The sequence below is a fragment of the Geospiza fortis genome, unplaced genomic scaffold, assembly GCF_000277835.1.
Source record: "Geospiza fortis unplaced genomic scaffold, GeoFor_1.0 scaffold327, whole genome shotgun sequence".
Lineage (NCBI taxonomy): Eukaryota > Metazoa > Chordata > Aves > Passeriformes > Thraupidae > Geospiza > Geospiza fortis.
Genome location: NW_005054410.1, coordinates 418,054 through 436,959, shown reverse-complemented (window position 1 = coordinate 436,959; position 18,906 = coordinate 418,054). Strand labels below are relative to the sequence as shown.

The 18,906-nt window shown below is 46.1% G+C and overlaps 1 protein-coding gene across 3 annotated transcripts in view; it reads right to left on the bottom strand.

Moving 5' to 3' along the window:
* Positions 1-303: 303 nt before the first annotated feature.
* Positions 304-18,906, bottom strand: part of LMO1 (LIM domain only 1) — a 72,482-nt gene continuing 53,879 nt past the window's right edge. For 2 of the 3 annotated variants that reach the window (XM_031061363.1, XM_031061362.1), the window contains 4 exons: positions 15,946-16,159; positions 5,123-5,248; positions 3,320-3,418; positions 304-753 (listed from right to left, as the gene is read on the bottom strand). In XM_031061363.1, coding sequence (XP_030917223.1) covers positions 648-753; positions 3,320-3,418; positions 5,123-5,248; positions 15,946-16,151 — 537 coding nt within the window. In that variant the 5' untranslated portion in view covers positions 16,152-16,159 and the 3' untranslated portion in view covers positions 304-647. The remainder of the gene's footprint in view (positions 754-3,319; positions 3,419-5,122; positions 5,249-15,945; positions 16,160-18,906) is intronic. The other variant, XM_005426304.2, reaches the window with a different exon arrangement.

Here is an 18,906-nt window from a genome sequence, read left to right as displayed (position 1 = left end):
ACAAGGAGCCTCTCAGCCAGCAGCCCAGCATGGCACAGCAGCCCCGCCAGCAATGCCCATGGTTCCCAGCCACCACCTGCCCCCAGCTCATTCCCCCCCATTATCCAGGGAAGCAGGTGGTTGGATGGAAGGCTCCACAACCCTGCAGCAGCATTTCCCCCAGTTATTACGAGAGAACCTGCCTCTGCTGTGATCCATGCAGTTTCCAGGGAGCTATGTACACGTTTCCAGCAGTCTGTTCAGCTAAAGCACAGGAAATACACGAATGGCTTTTGCCACACGGGGAAGAAACCACGGCAAAGATGACCAGGAAACATTCATAATTTTTAATTCACACCAGTAATAAAATTGCATTACATTTTTCATAAAATAAATGTTCCAGTTTATATACAGAAAACAGACTGTACAGAGCCCTCCCCCAGACCCCAAAAACTCACAAACATACAGGCAATGCAGTGCTCAGCTAAGCAGGCACAACTGTACATCTAAAATTGTAACTGCTTTGTGTTGGGGGGGAAAAGTACTACAATGTATATAGTCCTCTCTGGACCAAGAATTAAAAAAATATTGCAGGCAAGCTGACAGACGCCCTCGCTGCTCGTGCGGCCAAGCGCCCATCCCACAGTGCTCCAGCCAAGCAGGGGCTGTTATTGAACCTGGGACTCGAAGCTCCCGTTCAGCTGCCCTTCCTCATAGTCCATCTGACACAAGATCATGTTGTTCTTCAGGAAAAATTTGTCTCCCACGCAGAATCTGGAAGATAAAAAAAGGATTGGACGATGTGAGTATGAACAGACGTGAGAATGGGGAGAGTTTGAGGTGGTTTGGGTCCAAAGGCGACTCTGGTGAGCAGAGTTTGATTTCCAGCACTGCCCCCCTTGCCATCCCAGGGTTTTGCTGTCCCTTTCCCTGGCACATCCGTGCTTGGCTCCAGGAGGAGGTTGGGAGCAGTTTAGGGATTTGTCCCTGCAGAGAGGAGATGTGGGCTCTCCAACCAGGAAGCCAAGCGGGTGATATTACACAGAGCCTATTTGAAGTTTTTGCTGGTATCCACATTTCCACAGCTCCCTCGGGTGAAGCAGTATTTACACTAATTTCCAGGCAAGGACTGGCTATTAAGTCCTCCCTCACCCCCTTGTGTACAGTGCTGAACAATAAATAGAAATTTCTCGGTGGCTGGACTCCTAACCTTTATCTTCATTGAGCGAAGGGCACTGCTCTCTATATACCATGTAAATTGTTCTGTTTGTCTTGAAGTTGACAGAGAAGCTTGTGATATTTAACAATTTTATTTGACCATTAAGGTCAAAAAAGTTCCACATATAAGATCGGAGAGGTGTGAATTGGCAGCCAATAGCTTTTTCCGCCCTGCCTGCTTGCCCAGGAATCAGAAGCTAATCTTTACTTCTTAAGATAACAAATAATGTTCTCTGCACCCAATTCAGGGGCTGGTTTTTGTCCACAACACTGGCAGGGCAATGACAGACCAGAGCACAGGCTGCCCCAAGGGCTGAGTCTGAAATCAGCCTCAGGCCCCTAAAGCAGAGAGACACCCTGGGTCAGGCACTATGCCTCAAGGCAGCTCTGCACTGAGAGGAAGGGGTAGGTACCAGCCTCTGGCAAGGCCAAATATCTACAGGAAGATCACTGGAGGTGACCCCATCCCCAGGAGACTTAGCAGACCTCAAATGCCCATTTCCCCTGCTCCCAGGCAGAGCTTTGGCACTGCCTACCCCTTGTCTAAAGTGCTTTCATCATCTGTAACTCAGGCACCTTCAGGCAGAGCATCTCCATAAAAGTGAATATTTTCTGCTAAAAGAACAGGACTGATAACTTTAGAGCTTCTTTAGAGGCCCAGCACAGGCACAAGTTTTCTCCAATTGGACACCTGCAAATAAGCTGATTAATTTGCCAAGTTGGTACAGAGAGAACTGGCCATTGTTTCACACTTTATAGGATTTCACTGAAGACCTTCCATCTTCTTCCCTCTGTGGCACATGCTCTAGTAGTTCTGAAATTCAACCTTTTCTGCATATTAAAAAGATAAAGATTATTCCTAATTTCAACTAACAGCTTTTATGGTAAAAACTGTACTGCACACACTCTCCTTAACACCACCTGCCCCAGGAGCAGGTTTACTCACAATAAGTAACAGACAGAGCTGCTTGCTTTTCACTACTTATTCCCACCTTAAGTGCCATATAAATCTCCAGGAAGAGAAATGCAAAAATCACTCTTGCCACCAGCACCATCAACAGCTGTCTCTTGCCAAACCTGGTTCTGGATGTAGAGGAACCAAAGGAGGAGCTGGAGAATCTGGGAGTTGGAAGGTGTGGGGGTGTGTACAAGCCCATGGCAACTGAAATGCTCTACAGGGGTACCTTAATGTGATGTGAAGTTTTGGGAGAAGGGTTTGATTCACAGGAAAGGCAACTATTTCTACCTGCCAGTCCTGCAATCCCACCAGTAAACTGGGATCTCTTCAGCTGATGCATCACAACTGGAAACCTCAGGCCCAGTTTCACACTGCCAGCCCCCATGCTCAGAGCAGGGATGTTGCAGAGCCTGTCTGGGCAATCAAATTCCAGCCAGCAGCAGTGAGAAACAGGTGCTGAACCTACTCTGCCATTCCTTAAGAGTGATTTTCTTCCCAGCAAACCCACACTTCAGATAATGGCAAGAGAAGGAGCTGGATTTCCTGCAACCCTGTAACACTGGCCTGTCAGATAGTCATAGCAGTGACCAGGTTTTATCCAGCACTATGATGACCATGACAACTTTAGAACAGTTTACAGCATGGCAGGAGGAGTGGTAATGCAGGACTTGATGCCAAACTGATGTTTTAGGGAATAAAAGTGATGAAAACTTTGCACACTTGGTAAAAATATTAGAGATTTTGCTGTGATGGATTTAGCACTCTATACAGAGCCCAGCTATAGAAGGGCAAGCAAGCTGGAAGAGAACTGAGGAAAGGTCTTCATCACCAAATCTTTTCAGAGCTGAAGAACAAGATGGGGTTTCCAGTCAGGTTTCCAATTCAGAACCAGAACTGGCATCCACCTCTGCAATTTTGACTTTAGGGTTACTTAATCTCATGTTCTCAGTTCAGCATCCAGTGCTGTCTGTTACAGGATCACTCCCATTCTGCCCTTTCAAGCCCAAATCTCCACAAAATAAGTCATAAAAATTGGCAGCCCTCTGACCTCAGCCAAAAGCAAGAATCTACACACAGCCCATCTTCCAGAACAACTCAGCCCCTCACAAACTGAGCAAATCCCTCGTGCATCACAGCACAACTCTGCCAGAGCTGGGGGATTACCTGCACTCTCCTGCTGGGCAGTGACAGCCCTGGAGGTTGTCTGAAGGACCGAGTGGGACCATGCTGGCGATTGAAGAGGGAAGGGAGGTGCTTTGGAGCCTTTGAAATAAAGGGTGAAATTTAGAAGAAGTTACTGAAAATGAAAACTAGGCAGCACTAGGATTTTCTGGGAGAGAAGAAGGGTGAAGTAGGGGTTTGATGAGAGACACTCAGCCTGCAGACTCCAAGGCCAAGCAGCACTCCTGACTGTGCTGCTAGCCCAGAGCCTCTGCCTGAAAGGACATTTACAGCCCCAGGTTTGGTGTGGAGTTTGGGGGCACCCCTCTCCTGCCCAGGAATCATCAGGAGGCTGAAAAGAGCTGATCCTGAGGGCCGAGCCTGGCAGCACCCGCCACACTCCCGAGTCTGGAGACAAATCCCAGAACGGACTGGCGGGATGGGCATCTCGGGGGATGAGGTGGGATCAGCTCTGAGCTCAAGAGTCTCGGAACAAGCCGGGGCAGCCGGCAGATCCCGCAGCGAGCCCAGGGCCGGGAGCCACTAGATGTCACTGCCGCCCCGGCACTGCCACCGCGGCCGTGCGGGGACAGCGCTGATGGCGCTTTGTACCTGGAACAGGCACTGCCAGCGAGAGCAGCACCTCATCCACCTCCACCGTGCTCTGCCCACCCCGCCGACACCAAATTCACCTGCAGGCTGAGCCACTGGCGGGGCTGCGCGAGCAGAGTCGGACAGGATCTCCCAAGTTCGGGGATAGCCGGCAGCGGCTTGCATTCACGCGTGTATGGCTGCTTCATGAGAGATCCCACTGTGACTCTTGTCCAGACTGTTTAAGTCAGGATTTTAGCTTGACTTTTACAGAATTGGGTTCTCCATCTTCCCACAAGTTTTGTCATCTCTCTCACACTTTCCCATGGGATGAGGCATTGTATCCTAGTTTCATCTTTGGGAAACACAACCACAGATCCAGAACAGGAACACCAGCACAGCCCTTAACCTTGGGCAGTCACTACTGCCTGACTAAACAAGCAGTAAGACCTGCAAGCAGTTCCAGGTCCATCTTAGACAAGGACAGACAGCTGGATGCATCAGAAGGTGACAAAGTATCACATCTGGTTCTGTGGGCTTCCATTCTGCCCATGATGATCAACAAACATGGTGCTGGGAAGAGTTTTCACAGCCCTCCCAAACTCAGCTGGCTACAGGTAGTTCAAGTGAAAACACTGTACATGGCCCTTTATTATACTCCCTGATCTCCATCTTCCACCCAGCAGCAATAAATAAGCCCCACTCAAAATTATGCCACCAAGATCCCCTATTAATTACACAGCACCTAAATGGATTTGTTCCTAGTGTTGGAAAGGGCTTTGCCAGAGTATTTTTCTCCTTCCTGTCCCTTCTCTTTATACTTCTTCTTTTCCACCCCCAGTTCTGAGCATGTCAGAAACATGATTAAAGTGAGATAAAGTCAGTTTGCCAGAGGAAGTCCATTCTCCATCATCTGCCTTCTGCAAAGAGGGCAGCTCCTGAAAGGACGCTGGAGCAGTTTGTTTTATTCAGCAGCAGCTGGACAGTCTGCATCTGTGTCCTCCCCCTTGCCCCTCCAATTCCCAGCAGCTCTAAGGGGATTTGCAGTAAAAGGGCTACAGGTACTCACACGGATCCCCCAGGTCAGCCTGGCAGCCCAGCCCCAGCCCTGCCCCCAGGCTGTGAGCCCAAGCTGGGCAGTGTGCATCAAACATCTCCCCCGTTTCACAGGCAAAGGTATAAATTAGTTTGTGTGTACAATAACTGTGTCCTCACCGCTGGTTGCAGAGCTGACAGGCAAAGCAGTCCAAATGGTAAACATTATCTCTGGCCCTCATCACCATCTCAAAGGCAGGGATCAGTTTACTGCAGGCAGCACAATTCCCGGTGGTACCAAAGAGCCTGCCAAAGAAGCACAATCATTAGAAGCCATTTTAATTAAATGGTGGAAGGACTAATTAAGTGTAATTAGCAGTATCAAATACTGTATTGCACCAATAAATAGAGGTTGCAGTCTCCATTTCACTGACCAACCAGCATGCAGGAACTTGGGATAAAAATGCCTGGTGAGCAGGCTCCGATCATCGAGATGAAACTTCATTTGGTTTGTGAGCCTAGGGCTAATTTGCTGTCTAATGGAGAAAAGCATTAAACACTTAGAGCACTATTTTGGGGCTCACAAAATTTCAGTCAAAAACTATCTGCCTCTCTGCAGCAGTGGGGTAGATGCTGGGAGCTGCCCGTCCTGCTCTGCGAGGGCTTGCTGCGCTTGGCCGCAGCCTGGCGGAGGGACAGGCTGGCAGCAGGACACACAAGTCCTGCAAACTTTGCCAATCCTGGCAGACAGCACTGTAACAGAGCTCAGGAAGAACCTCACTTACCTGCTGCTTAAAAAGAGAAAGCACGACTTCTCTTGCAATGAGTGCACAGCATTTCACCAGGCATCTCAGAGAGCAAGCCCTCCTCCCTGGCTGTGCCTCCCCAGCCCTCCCGGGAGCCAGCTAAGCCCTTCCACGGCGGCCTGAGCAGCACGCTCAGCCGTTCCACTTCAGCTCCCCGCCCTCCAGGACAGCCCTTCAGCACTGGAAGCTTTGCCATTTTCATCTTGGCTTTCACTATCTGTCTCCCCAGATGTCTGATGCTGTTGCAGCTCCTGCCGGGGGACTCGAGCACGACTGCGGCATCCTTCCCGCAGCCCCTTGCCCGAGGTGTCCCTGCAGACCCCGTGTGTGCCAGGGGCACGGTGCCATGGGCTGACAGAACCGAGGTTCACCCCAGCCTCTGGTCACATGTGGTTAGTCACTTGGCCTAGGGGATGACAGAAATGGTGTTTTGGGGGTGATGGGCCTCAAGACATGCAATCCCTGCAGGCCATAGCTCTGTGCATGCAACACGCCGCTGCCCGCCGACAGAGCTGGGCTCGCGGTTTGTTTCAAGCCATCGGTTCTGGCTGATTCCACAACACGCAGATGAGAAGCATCAGGAAAATCTATAACCAATTTCTAAACCTGCAATTTGCCAGGCAAATCAATACTAATTATTACTGGCCAGTAATTGTGAATTAAAACACCCAGCAGTGTTATAGAAACCTCCACACAACTCTCCCACCCTCCTACAGTGCTCCCAAAGTCAGCTCGCTCTCCAGCTGTAAGAAAGCCCACCTTTATTTTTCTTTAGAAGTGGTATCAGGGGTCTTTCATTAGCCTGGCTGGAAAATCCCAGGCCTTCCTATGAAGAAACAGCACTACATTTTTTCCCTCAGAGCTAAATCACACAAACCAAAACACTCATGCAGGACGGAAAATCCACAAAGGGAGTACCAAAATTTCTTCCCCCATGATTCCATCATCTGAAGGCTGAAAGGCAGAGGGAAATCCCAGCTGTGTAATTTGCACCAGCAAAAGGCAGTCCCTTTCTCCCTGCAAGCTGACCCCTCTTGCTCCTGCCCCCACAGGCAGGGGAGGCAGCTGGGCACGGGCCTCGGCTGCCTAACGCCAGCAGACAGGACTGGAAAAATGCAGCTCTGAAAAGCATCCAGGTCTCCACCCTGGAACACCCTGGCTCTCATTCAGCACCCTCTCACAAATCAAGCCACTACTGCAGACATCCCTCCCCTCCTCAGCCTAGCTGCCCCTTTCCACTTGGGCACAGCAAAGCCTGACAGCTTTTGCCAGGATTTTCCCATTTCCCATAAAGCCAGGCATCCGTTTTTAGAGTACCCAAGTCACAGCAAACTCAAAAAAATGAGTCAAATGCATTAGGCAGGGAAACTGGGAGGTTAATCCTAGATTTGCTCTGTGCCCAGCACTGCTACATGCACAAGTATAAAATATCCATTATTCATTAGCATCACAGTTGTGTGGAGCTCAATCTAGATTAAACAAAATAAAGGGGCCCCAGACAGCACCATTTGCATTGTTAAGCAGGTGCTTTTCTTCAGCCTTCAAATAGGAGACTTTTCTAAATGGAAATGATGGGGAAATTTGGACAGATGTTCACTTAACTATTTAAACAGTTAGCTTAAGAAACATGAAAAATGTATTTGGCATCGTATTCACCTGTCTCCTTTCAGGGGTTTTGGGGGTAAACCAATTGTTAAACAGCTTTGACTGTTTGCATAAGATCTGAAGCTTATGTTCTGTCCAGCTGAAATCATGTTGCCTTCTAATGTCTACATAACGTGGCTTTCAGCGAGTCAGAGTGCTAATCTTTGTCTCTTCTATCAAGTTTCACAGTCCTCCATACCCTCCCTTTCCCAACACATGAACATTTCACACTTATTCTAGCACCTCCTAATTTTAATCTGCTTTTCAGGGAGTGATTTAGAGCCCCATGTATTCACCGTGCTTCTAAAAATATGCCGTAACTTGTAGCTCAGTGAACATGACATTTTTTTAATCTGTTGAAAGAAAATGCAAAATGAACAGAATCTTTTGCCCTTTTTTTTGTTTGCTTGCAGAAAACCTGCCACCTCTGATATCTCCTGATCCAGAAGCTACTTGAGACTACTGAAACTTCCTGAAGTGGGGAGCTTAACGTTATTGGAAGGAGGGAGAGAAGATAAGGAGCAGGAGGAAAAGCCTTCCGCCCCAAGCCCCATCTGTGGTTAAATTTAAAATAACCCCACATGAACAAACTGATCTGCATTCTGTCCCCCAGACACCTTCATAACAGATGCAACACTCTCTCACACATTCACACACACAAAGTTGAAGCACATTAGAAAAATCTATCAGAAGATGTTTAGCCTCTACTTACCAGCTCAGAGCCATTGGCATAAAACAAGCTGGAAATACAGAAAGTTTTCAGTTTGGGGTTGTTTTGCTTCTTCTAAAAAAAACCTATTTATTCACTTCCCTTTGAAGTTAAAAGGCAACAATTTTTAAGTACAGATTTATTCCCCTTTATATAACAGGAAGATCCAGCCAGCTTGTAAATAAGCACAGACTATGCAGATTTAAAATTTAGCACAATTAAACTTTTACCCTGTGGTAGTAATTATGTTTAATGGCTCTTAGCCTGAACTTAACCATGTCTATTGTTGTCAGCCAGTCTAAAAGCAGGAGTTTGTCCAAGGACAATTTTCTGTAGTTTATGGGCACACTAAAAACCCCACTATGCCCTGTTCTCATTGGCCATTGATGTCAGTGTGTATAGTAAAAATTAAAGCTAATTGGCATACAGGAGCAGCCCTGAATGCAAATGAATTTATGGGAAAAGAAGGGAGCGCTCCTGGAAGCAGTAGGCAACTGTCAAAGGATGGGTTTTATGTAGTCTTGTCTGGGCTAAAGATCAGTCTTGTGCTTGGTGATCCAGACCTCAGCAACTCTGTGAGTACACCTCAAATTCATTCAAACCACAGTAATGGCACAGCACCCTGCAGGGTCTTTTTTTTTGTTTGTTTTTTTTGAGGGGAAAAAGAATGTTAAAGGGTTCTTATGGTAGGGAAAACAGTAAGAAACTTCTCATAGAAAAATGTTAAGTTTAGCACCTTTTAACAGATTTTTTTGTTCAACCAAGATGTTCAGGGGGCCTAAACTGAGAACCTGTTTGCCTATTTCTGTCTCCACTAGGAACAACAATCTGGTTTAGTCATTGCCTAGAAGGAGAGAGTCCCCATTTCTTCTCGCCCCCTCTAGCCTGGTGTCTGACTAGATAGCAGCTTGCAATCAAAAAAGAAGGAGAAAATCTCCCCTCTGCAGAAAACGTTTCGGAGCTGTTGACTTCATAGGAGACAAAAAAAGAGGAAGCAGGACAAGCACATAAAAATAACGAATGGTACAGAAAGGAAAGGTTGGCAGTGCCAACTGGATTATTTTAAACACAAGAACAAAACAAGCTCAAAATTCAAACAGCTGAGTGGAGACTGATAATTCCCCCCCAAAAAAAGTTTTTGTCAACACTGAAAGATAAGAATTATGAATGGAAGGAGGACTAAACACTAACCTACAGATAAATATCTGCATTTGTAGATATTATGTACAACTGCTTATTTTTCTACATATTTATATATCCAGACTATCTGGATATACAAGTTTTAGAAGAACTATGGATTTCCATGCTCATATCCTCCCCAACCAGAAGGTAAAATAGGTTTTCCCACATACCTCCCCTATTTGCTTGCTGCTCTTTATTTCTTAGTTTTATCAGGGCCTGCTGTAGAAAAAGACTTGCTTTATGTAACTGAAACCCATCCTCATGAAAAGAACTGTTTTGCCCCTACCTTTTGAGACAAACCAACAACTGATTTTTCAGTGAGGGTGGCTCTTAAATACTGCAATCAATATCTTTCCCATCTGTGGATATTAGAAATATGCTGAGCTACAAGTGTGATTTGACTGGAGTATTGAATATACCAATAAATGCAGGGAAAGCCTGAACATCACTTAAAAAGACAAAAAGGATAATCTTAAAAGCAACTTCAGACAACTTTGTTGTAATCAGCCTTTGTGTAATATTAGAGGAAGCTTCAGTGGTAGGAGATCCTTCAGCATGGTAAATAGATTATTAGCTGGTGCAGCCTCCTATCCAGGACACCGTTGTCAGTGCTGCAGTGGGAAGTCATGTCAGCTGAAGGAAAGGAAATGCATTTTGATACTAATGAAGTTGGTCAAGCTGTCCTCTCATGAAGCCTTCAAGTTCAATCCCAAAGAATTTACATCTCACATGCCAAAGGGTTTGGCATTCAAGGACAGCAGAGCAGGGGGAGTTGAACCAGTACAAAACAGCCCCTGGCCAAGTGACCGCACTGGTTCAGAGACTGCTGGGCCTGAACTTCAAGGTTGCTCAAGGGAGTCTGTTTTCACTTGAAGGACACATCTGAATGTTCACTTATTTTCCCTCCTTTGGCCTCTCCCTCCATATTTTCAGTGGGCGTTTACAGAGGGGTTGGGACCATGAGCAGGTAGGAGAAGTCCAAGTCCTCCTGCCCTTTCCCAGGGTGTAACTGAAACTGCTGACCTTAAACCCATCCTTGCTCTGGCACTGCTCAACACAAGTGCAACAACGTCCTCTTAGGAGAGTTTAAACACAGCAGCCAGAAAACTGCAAAGCTGAAAGTGCCAGAGGCATGCTAGTGTACCACAGCCAGGCAGAATTGCTCCCCATTAGCTTTCCTCCTCAGTGAGAAGTTGTGGAGGTGAAAAAAAAAGGGCAAAAAGCAAACAAACAAACCAAGTACAGGCACAGGCTGTGAGAAAGTCCTGGACCAGGTACTGCAGGGGGAAAAAAAATATCTGTATTTTAACATCACAAAGCACAGCAATGCTGCCAAGACACATTGTGTTTTGAGCTTAATTAATCCTCCTTAATCTGTACAGACACCAAGTGTAGAAGTGAGGGTGTCCTATGCAGCATGCAAGATGCTCCTTATTGCGAGGCAAAAGCAGCCCTTCAGCTTAGTGACATTTTTAGGCACTGAGCAGACACCATTTGTTCAGCCACACTGCATTTATACCTCTCCTTCCCACACTAAACATGGCCCTTGAAAATCCAGCAGGACACGCTCTCGGTGCACATATGCACACTGTGCTTCTCCAGAGGGAAAAAATATCCCAAATTCTCTCCTTCCTGCTTCAAAGGTGCTGCAGCTTCTGCAGGTTAAAGCCACATTCTGAGCATTAGTGATGTTGTGGGGAGATTAACTTAAAATCTGCCTGTTGAGGCACACACATCTCAGTTCCCAAAGGCTCGTTCTCACACAGCCAGCCATGGTTTAGTGGTTTGGCTCAGGGCTCTCTTCCCTGACTTGGGGAAGGCCACCAGAAGGAGGGAATTTGTCCACATCCTCCTGTGCCAACAGAGTAGGGCACCCACATTTGTGCTCTTACCACACAAGAAAATTCAACCCTGCATATTTGCCAGATACAGAACACCTCACCTAAAGGGCTCCTGAAGCAATTCACTGACAGAATTAATGTCCTGGGACATTTGGAGTAGAGCAAAAACCCCAGGACTTGGCATCTGAGTCACTGGAAGTAGGAGCTGCCGAGGCTGGAGTTCAGGCCTCTGTGATACAGACAGTGCTGAGGGGTGACAGGGGAGGGCAGTCCTGCCAGGAGGTCCCTGTCCCTCAGGTGGGATGCAGAGGGCTGCTCTGCTCCCTGGAGGCACCAACACCATGTGCAGAGTGATGCCATGCTGGGTTTGCAGCCCTGATCCAAACATGTGGGAAAGTGGGTGAAAAGAACTGCCATGAAAGCCCCTGAGAACAGCATCAGGATTTCCCAGAAAGCCCTTCTCTTTTACTGATTCACCACCATTTTTAAATGCAGGTTTTGAGCTTTCTTTGGAGTCTAATTAAGGCCCCAATCAGTTTACATGATGAAAAACTTTCCCAACACCAGCATATCAAACATGCAGAAGCAACAGTTCTGCTCCTCTCAAAGCGAGCCCGACTCGCCTTTGCTCGTGTGAGGGCACCATGCTGAGTAAAAAGGAAAAATCACGTTCTTCATCAGCACTTCACAGTGAAATTTAAGTTGTCAGCTCCTCACGGGAAATCCTGATGCAACACCCAGCCCGTCCCTGTGAAGCGGAGCTTGGTGAATGTTTAATTATGCCTCGGAACAAACACACAGCGCTGCGTGGGGGCTGCGAGGAGCCATCTGAGCCTGCATGCTAAGCTGCTCTGTCCCAGAAGCAGCTCCTTCAATAGCATTTGCTTATCAAAAATAATTAGAGGTAGGAATGCTGGAACTGCGATTATGAAACAAATGGTAAATCTATTTGCTGAGATGAAATGTATTGAAAGATACATCGAGACACAGCTGGAGACTGAGGTGATACCACAAGGATAACAACTCGAGATCCAATTTCATCTTTCATGATTAAAAAATGAGCAAGAAAGTGTTTTATGAAAAGTGAAGGTTAACAAATGTTCCTTCACAAGCAATGACGACAGTTTATCTTTTGAAACAAATGATCAGGCTGTGGTCTGCTCGCAGCTCCTGGAACACGCTGGAAGGATTTCTGCTGAAAACCCACTGGGGAACAGCACACAGGGCCGGCAGCCCACCCTGCTCCCAGGGCCTGGGACAAAGCCAGCTCCACAGGGACGCTGCCACAGCAGGGAAGGCGCTGGCAGTGCCACTGTCCTGACCCTCTGCCACAAGCCCATCCCCAGCCCCAATCCCTGCCGTGGCTGTGGCTCGTGGACACCTGCCCTCAGGAAGGTCCCAGAGCTGCAAACTGACAACAAAACATTCCAGGAGCCCTCTGACTGAATTCCTCTGACTGTTCTCCAGGTAAAGTGCTCCCTTTATGGTGCAACCACAGTGTGAAGTGTGAAAAGTTATTTTTAGGGATGAATTCTGCTAAAATTTGACTAGGAGACCAAACACTGGGAGCTGTTTAACAAGGAGGAAAAAATGTGGGTAGAGACTCTAAAAACTACTAATGTGAAGGAATTATATAATGATAGGAATGGTTAATTCATCAAGAAGAAAAATTCAAATTACCAGGAAGGAACAGACAGTAGAGAAGATCGTGATGGCAACTTTAACTCCTTCTATTAATAGAATTAATAGTTAAAATGAAGAAAGAAATATTATGTGTAGAAGCCAATACAAGATGTTTTAAAGTAAAAAAAAAATTGCTTTATACTTCTATAAATATGGGACTGCGTGGCAATGCCCTTATTCCTATCCTCAGAGCCTGTTGCACTCCTGGGGTCTGTTCCTTAGCATCAGGGGAACAGACCCCAGGAGTGCAGCAGAATCCCTCAAAAAACCCCAGTATAAACTAAATTTACTTATTTGTAAGAATACAAATCATGATAGCTGTAAAGCTGCCTAAATAGCTGAAGGCTAATTAACAATGCTGTTACAGAACTGATGTTATTCCTTCCTAGCTGAGTCTTCGACAAATTTCCCAGGATATGACAATTCTACTGTTCTTCCCAACAAAAAACCAGTCAAAACTCCAACACTCTAAATTCAGATAAAGGTAAAATTCTTAATGTACAGGCCACATAAGTCTTCACAGTTTAACCATGTAGCACAAATAGCAACAGACTTCCCCCCTGTCAGGCCAGGAACTATTCCAACCTTGAAAAGAGAGACAGAGGCGTTACAAGGCACCTTCTAGGCAGAGAAGTTTGTTCCAGAGACCACATTTAACTGGTCCTGGGACAGAGGCTGCATGGCCATGGTCAAACACAAGTCCCAGCTGTTGCCTTCCATGGTTCATGCCGTGGATTGCCCTCTCTTCACAAAGCTGGGACATGGGCCACTTCTTGGAGTCTGCAATGCCTGGCTTCTTTTCCCTCTCCAGCACAGGCTTCTGGTGTGCCCCAGAAAATTCCCATCATCTAGGGGCCAGTGGGAAAATCACAGGTTAAGCTTTTCCACCTCAAAGCAGCATTCTCGGGATAAACCAAAGAAAGAAAGAAAGTGCTCTACAACTCCAGTGGTAAAAAGGTCCTTCTAAACCTAACAGCATCAATACTGCTGTCCTTTGGCACTTTAACATGTCTGATTTGATGCCACACATTATTTTTGTTATGAAACTAGACTAAACCAAAATCAATATGGTGCTTATTAAATGGACAAAACATGGGGTAGCTCATAGGTCTCAAAAAGCAAATGTAAATTGGAAACACTGTGCAGCTCAGTATTTCTAGCAGGGTTCTGCAACATAGAGAATAAAGCAGAATATCTATCTTCAGGGTCAAATTAAAAAAAAAAACAAACACAAACCCAACACTTTTTCAACACCAGAAATGACAAAGTCAAGTGATAAATAATGAAGTGGAGGATGACAGATGGAGAGACCTAGATCACTTGGCAAGCTGGGTGCAAACAAGATAAAGAAAAGATAATGTATAGAAGATAAAGTACAAACAAATACTTCCGAAAAGAATGTAGTTGTTCTTCCTGGAAAGAAACCTATTCCTGGAAGTAGCTCTCCTGAGAGATTTTAGGGGTCCCTGTGATAGTATCTAGCATGACCTGATTGTGATACTGTGATGAAAGGCTTCCTCAAAAAGGGAAGATCAAGAACTGAAATTTTCTTCACTGGCACATCAGAATAATGTCCACAACACAGAAAGAGGATAGCTGAGCTGAAGAAGAACAATCAAAATGCTAATTTGGGGGTGGAAATCTCTGTGTTAAATTTGAACACACTGGAGCTAATTTTTTAGCTTAGCATAGACAGGGTTAAGGATGCTTCCAGAACAAGTGACTTGTGACATTAGTAAATACTCAGTTTTAAGGAAGGTACAAAAATTATTTCATTATAGTGAAGATAGTTAACTCTTTCCTTTCACACCCTTTCCATTTTTCCAAAGGCTGCTTATCTTGTCTTTTCCACCTCAATGTGTTCACCCTCACCCAAACACCTCCTTCCTCACTTAGATGTGGGGACACAATCCACCTAACCAGAGGTGGAGCTGCAAGTGCTGCCTGTGTGGCAGAATTTCAGCTGAGATATTTCATATGTGCCCAAAGACTTTCAGCTCTAAAACCCTCCTGTGGGCAGGATGCTCTTGTGCACTGCTGGGCGGGAGGGCAAGGTGACAGCTCCCACATGGCAGCTGATAGACTCAGTCCTTCTGTTTGGCTCAGCACTTAATCTCTCATCTTTAGAAGGAGAAACTTGTTTGTTCAAGTTTACTAAGGAAATATTTACTGAAGATTTTCAGAAATACATTTTACATTGAAACACACGAAGCATCTGAGCACTGACACTAATCTGGGCAGCCTCTGAACACTGAAAGGTTAGAAGGCATTTTACCTCCCTATCTTACAACAGTGTGTTGGGCTTGCTTTGCTTCAGATGTTTTACTGGTTGAGCTTGCCTGGGAAATGCTATCAGTGCTTGGAGGAAAAATAAAAGAGAACACATACATTAGCAGGAGATCAAGTACATTCTTCCAAAGGAAAAACAAAGCTAAAGTCTGAGTGTTTTGCAGTGTGACCCTCATAATAATGTTTGCATTAGGCCTGCTGTCTTATTAATATTCATTTATGTTTGCATAAAGTATTTTGCACAAAACCCCCATACACATCAGGCAAAAAATCCCATGTGTTGTTACGTATTGCAGACACACACTGACAGAATGGTTCTAACTCAAAGCTAGTGATGGTCTCTGCTGATTTCCTCAGAAAAAAACATTTTTTGAAGTTGATCTGTAATTTTGGAGCTCTGTTCTGTTTAGTTAGGAAAGAGACAAGAGCCCCTTGGGAGCAACCTTACTCAAGCCTAGAAGTCTGTCCAAAAGCTATGACTAAAAAGGAAAAGGAAAAGGTTTGGTCAGGTCTCAGTCAATATGCAGGAGTATTGCATCAGAGATATGCAAGGAGAATTAAGAGTTTTTCCTAACTTACTCAGCAAGCAGAGTTTGTTCTTGTTGGTCCATAATAATAATTATAAAAACTCATGGCCTCCGCCTTGTGTCTTCACCTAAAAGCAGGATTTCACCTCCCACACTACAAAATATGCTAAGGGCAAATAAAAAGCCCTGACTAGACAGTGGAAGGAACTCCAGTCTCCTCTGGCCATGCACAAGCACAGGTTTTTACATTTTTAGGAAGCCAGAGAGCCGGCAGCACGCCGAGAGGCTTGGGGAAGAGCCCACAGTACGTCCCTCTATTTACCTCAGGTAATCTCTGCGGCAGAGAATGAGATTTGCTTTTGTGTAAAGAGTTGATCCAACCTCTCCAAGACGACAGTCACAGCAGGCACACTTTAGGCAGTCTTCATGCCAATACTTATCCAGAGCCTTCAGCAGGTACCGGTCCTTGATCTTTCGGTTGCAGCCGGCGCAGCCCTTCTGCTTCCCCTTGGGCTGTACGGAGAGCATCGGCACGCCTGCAAGGCAAACACAGCACTTCCTTCAGAGCACAGTCTGGGGGCAAACACTGCTGCTGCTGCTGCTGCTGCCATCACAAGGAGCTCACAGGCAAAGGAAGCTCACGTTGCATGGAGCTGACAGTCAAAGGAATCCCAACTTCATCTGCTGTCGTAGGCTAAGAGGGAGTGCGACACTTGCAGCCCTTTTTTTCTAAGGGCAGGATTGACACAACGCACCAGACTCTTTCTAACCAACATCTTGCAGCAGAATAAAATGGCTGAAATTTCAACATTTATTTTTTCACCTCATTACCCAGACCCTTGTGTTGTTAATTACCTGCCACAGGCAATTAAAAAGAGCAGAAGGGCCATCACGGTATGTATCCCCCTGATTCAGCATCTGCGTCAAGTTTGATGGGGAGGGGAGAGGAGTGGGTATAAAAAGATGTGGCATGCCACTGTTTTTCCTCTCTTGTGAATCCTGTGGGTGACAGAGGCCTGACTGAAAGCCAGAGCAGGCCAGGGGCTGCTCCAAAATAAATTTGATTCAAAAGCCCTTGAGAACTGCTGAAAATAACCCCACCAGCACCCCTCTGCCACAAATGAAGCCACATTCCTTAAGCAAAGCAGAGCTTTCCTCCTCCTCTTGTATCACAGGAGAAGGTAGCAAAAAGTAAGGAGTTTAATCCTTCCTGGAAACCCCTGCTGGAGCTGCAAAACAGCCATGAGATAGCTGGGTATGAGGTGGTGACAGCACACTCGGCTCAGGAGGCTTGGGGGACTTGCTGTGGCCCCTTCCCCTCAGTGCTGTGTCCAGCTTTTTCCTTTTCTCCAAGCAGCCAGTGCCTGCCATGGTGAGCACTGTGATGCTCATCACCCTTCTCAGTTTAAGAGCCAGGCAGGAATGGACTGTATGGAATCAATAGGCAAGGTGGAAAAATAAACAAGGATTGTACTGTGGGTGAGGGACAGGACAAGAAATGATGAAAGAAGAAATTAACTCACTGAGACACCAGAATTCGTTATGATTTTTATTTTTACTGGTGTCAGTCACTAAAAATGACAATGCTGGGCCTGTAACAAGCACACTGTGGGCTTAACCAATGCAGAGATGATGAGAAGGGACACTGTGGCACAGCAGCAGGTGTCACTGGTTATATACTCTTACACAAAGTTAATCCACCCTTTCTGCAGGAAGCGCTGGATGTCCCAGAAAGCAGCAGCTTGATAATAGAATTATTAACAGTCCCTTAAGCAGAGAGAACCCAGCCAGTGCCACTGCAGTAAGTGACATTTGCTGCTCTCCTTAAAAGCCAGGGTGACCTGAGAGTGGCTAATGGTCAGCACATGTAAACCCACCACTCCCACAGTAATAATTGCTTTGTCAGAGCCTGAGCAGAGGGCAATAGCACTTAAGACACCTCCACACAAACAGTGAGGTATTGATCCATCTGTAATCAAAGTGGTCTCAGCAGCACAGAGACAGGCCAACTAACATTCAAAAACCCTTAAAGAACTCTCCTGCCCTCTGCTGCAGCACACTCAAAACCCAAGTCTCTACAAGTAAACTTTTGACACCAGTGACAAATCTGCAGTAATTAAGTGAAAATCTGTATCTGTATTAGTCTGGCCACATATGCAACCTGTAACGCTCCCGAGAGAAATTCTACAAAGCCATAGATAAACATACCCACATTTGGAAAGAGGGACAAGACAGGGAAGCATCAGAAGTGAATTATGCTGCAGATCAGACTGCAGAAATGCCATGTGCCTGGTGAGAGTTTCTTATGAGAATGAGGGAAGTGGCCCTGTGGTTCTAGGCACACCTCTGTTTGTTTGGGTTTTTTTAATCCAAAACACTTTTCAATAGCAAAAATAAGCTTCCATTTTCGAGTAATTTCCATGTTCTTCCCGACTCCACTCCAGGAAAACTGCACATTGTGAGAAGAGTCTGCCTTGTTGTGAGGCAGAGAAGGGTGAGCATGCGAATTTGCATTTGCAAGCTGTGTAAGATCAGTACCAGCGATGAAAGAAAATAGTTCGCACCTATGAAAACCAGGACCTAGATGTGAGAATTATGTTTTTAGATAGGAGCCCCAGACACCAGCAAGTCATTATTCACCCCCAAACAGGCTCTCTAAATGTGTACCTTTAGAGGCAGAGGAGGATTTCTCACAAGAAGGGGGGTCACCATAAAATCCTTTTGCAAGGTTTGTGTAGGTAACACGAGGATCCTGCATCTGGAAAGACACAGATTCCACATAACCAGCACACCTTAAACTCAAGAGAGCTGCTGTATGGATGGGGTTTGACATCAGCTCTGTAGTTCAGAAACACAAGATCCTCAGCCAGATGGGACTTCCCAAGGCCTCACTTTTGAAAGCAGTGCCCTTTCAGAGGTCCAGCTGCCCTCACCCAGAGGGTGCCAATGCAGCAGCATCATCAAGCACAAGGGCAGTTGTGCAGGGATGAAATCTTGGCTGGACCATTAGGAGAGGCTGGTTTGAAAATTAAGGGCAGGTTAGGAGGGTCTCCTGTGGTAAGCAGGCCTGGATGATGGCTGAGGGCTGACTGCAGGGGCAGTTCTTGCTCCAGCTGTGGCCCTGGCAGCCCTCATTCTCCGCAGCCATCTGAGCTCCTCGCTATTGCAACAGCATCACTGTCTTATGAGAGCCTTCTGCAAGTAAGGGGAATGTAACACTTTGATATGCTTCTAATAACTAGCAAAGGAACAGATAGAGATATATTTTTAAGCAGTACCTTAA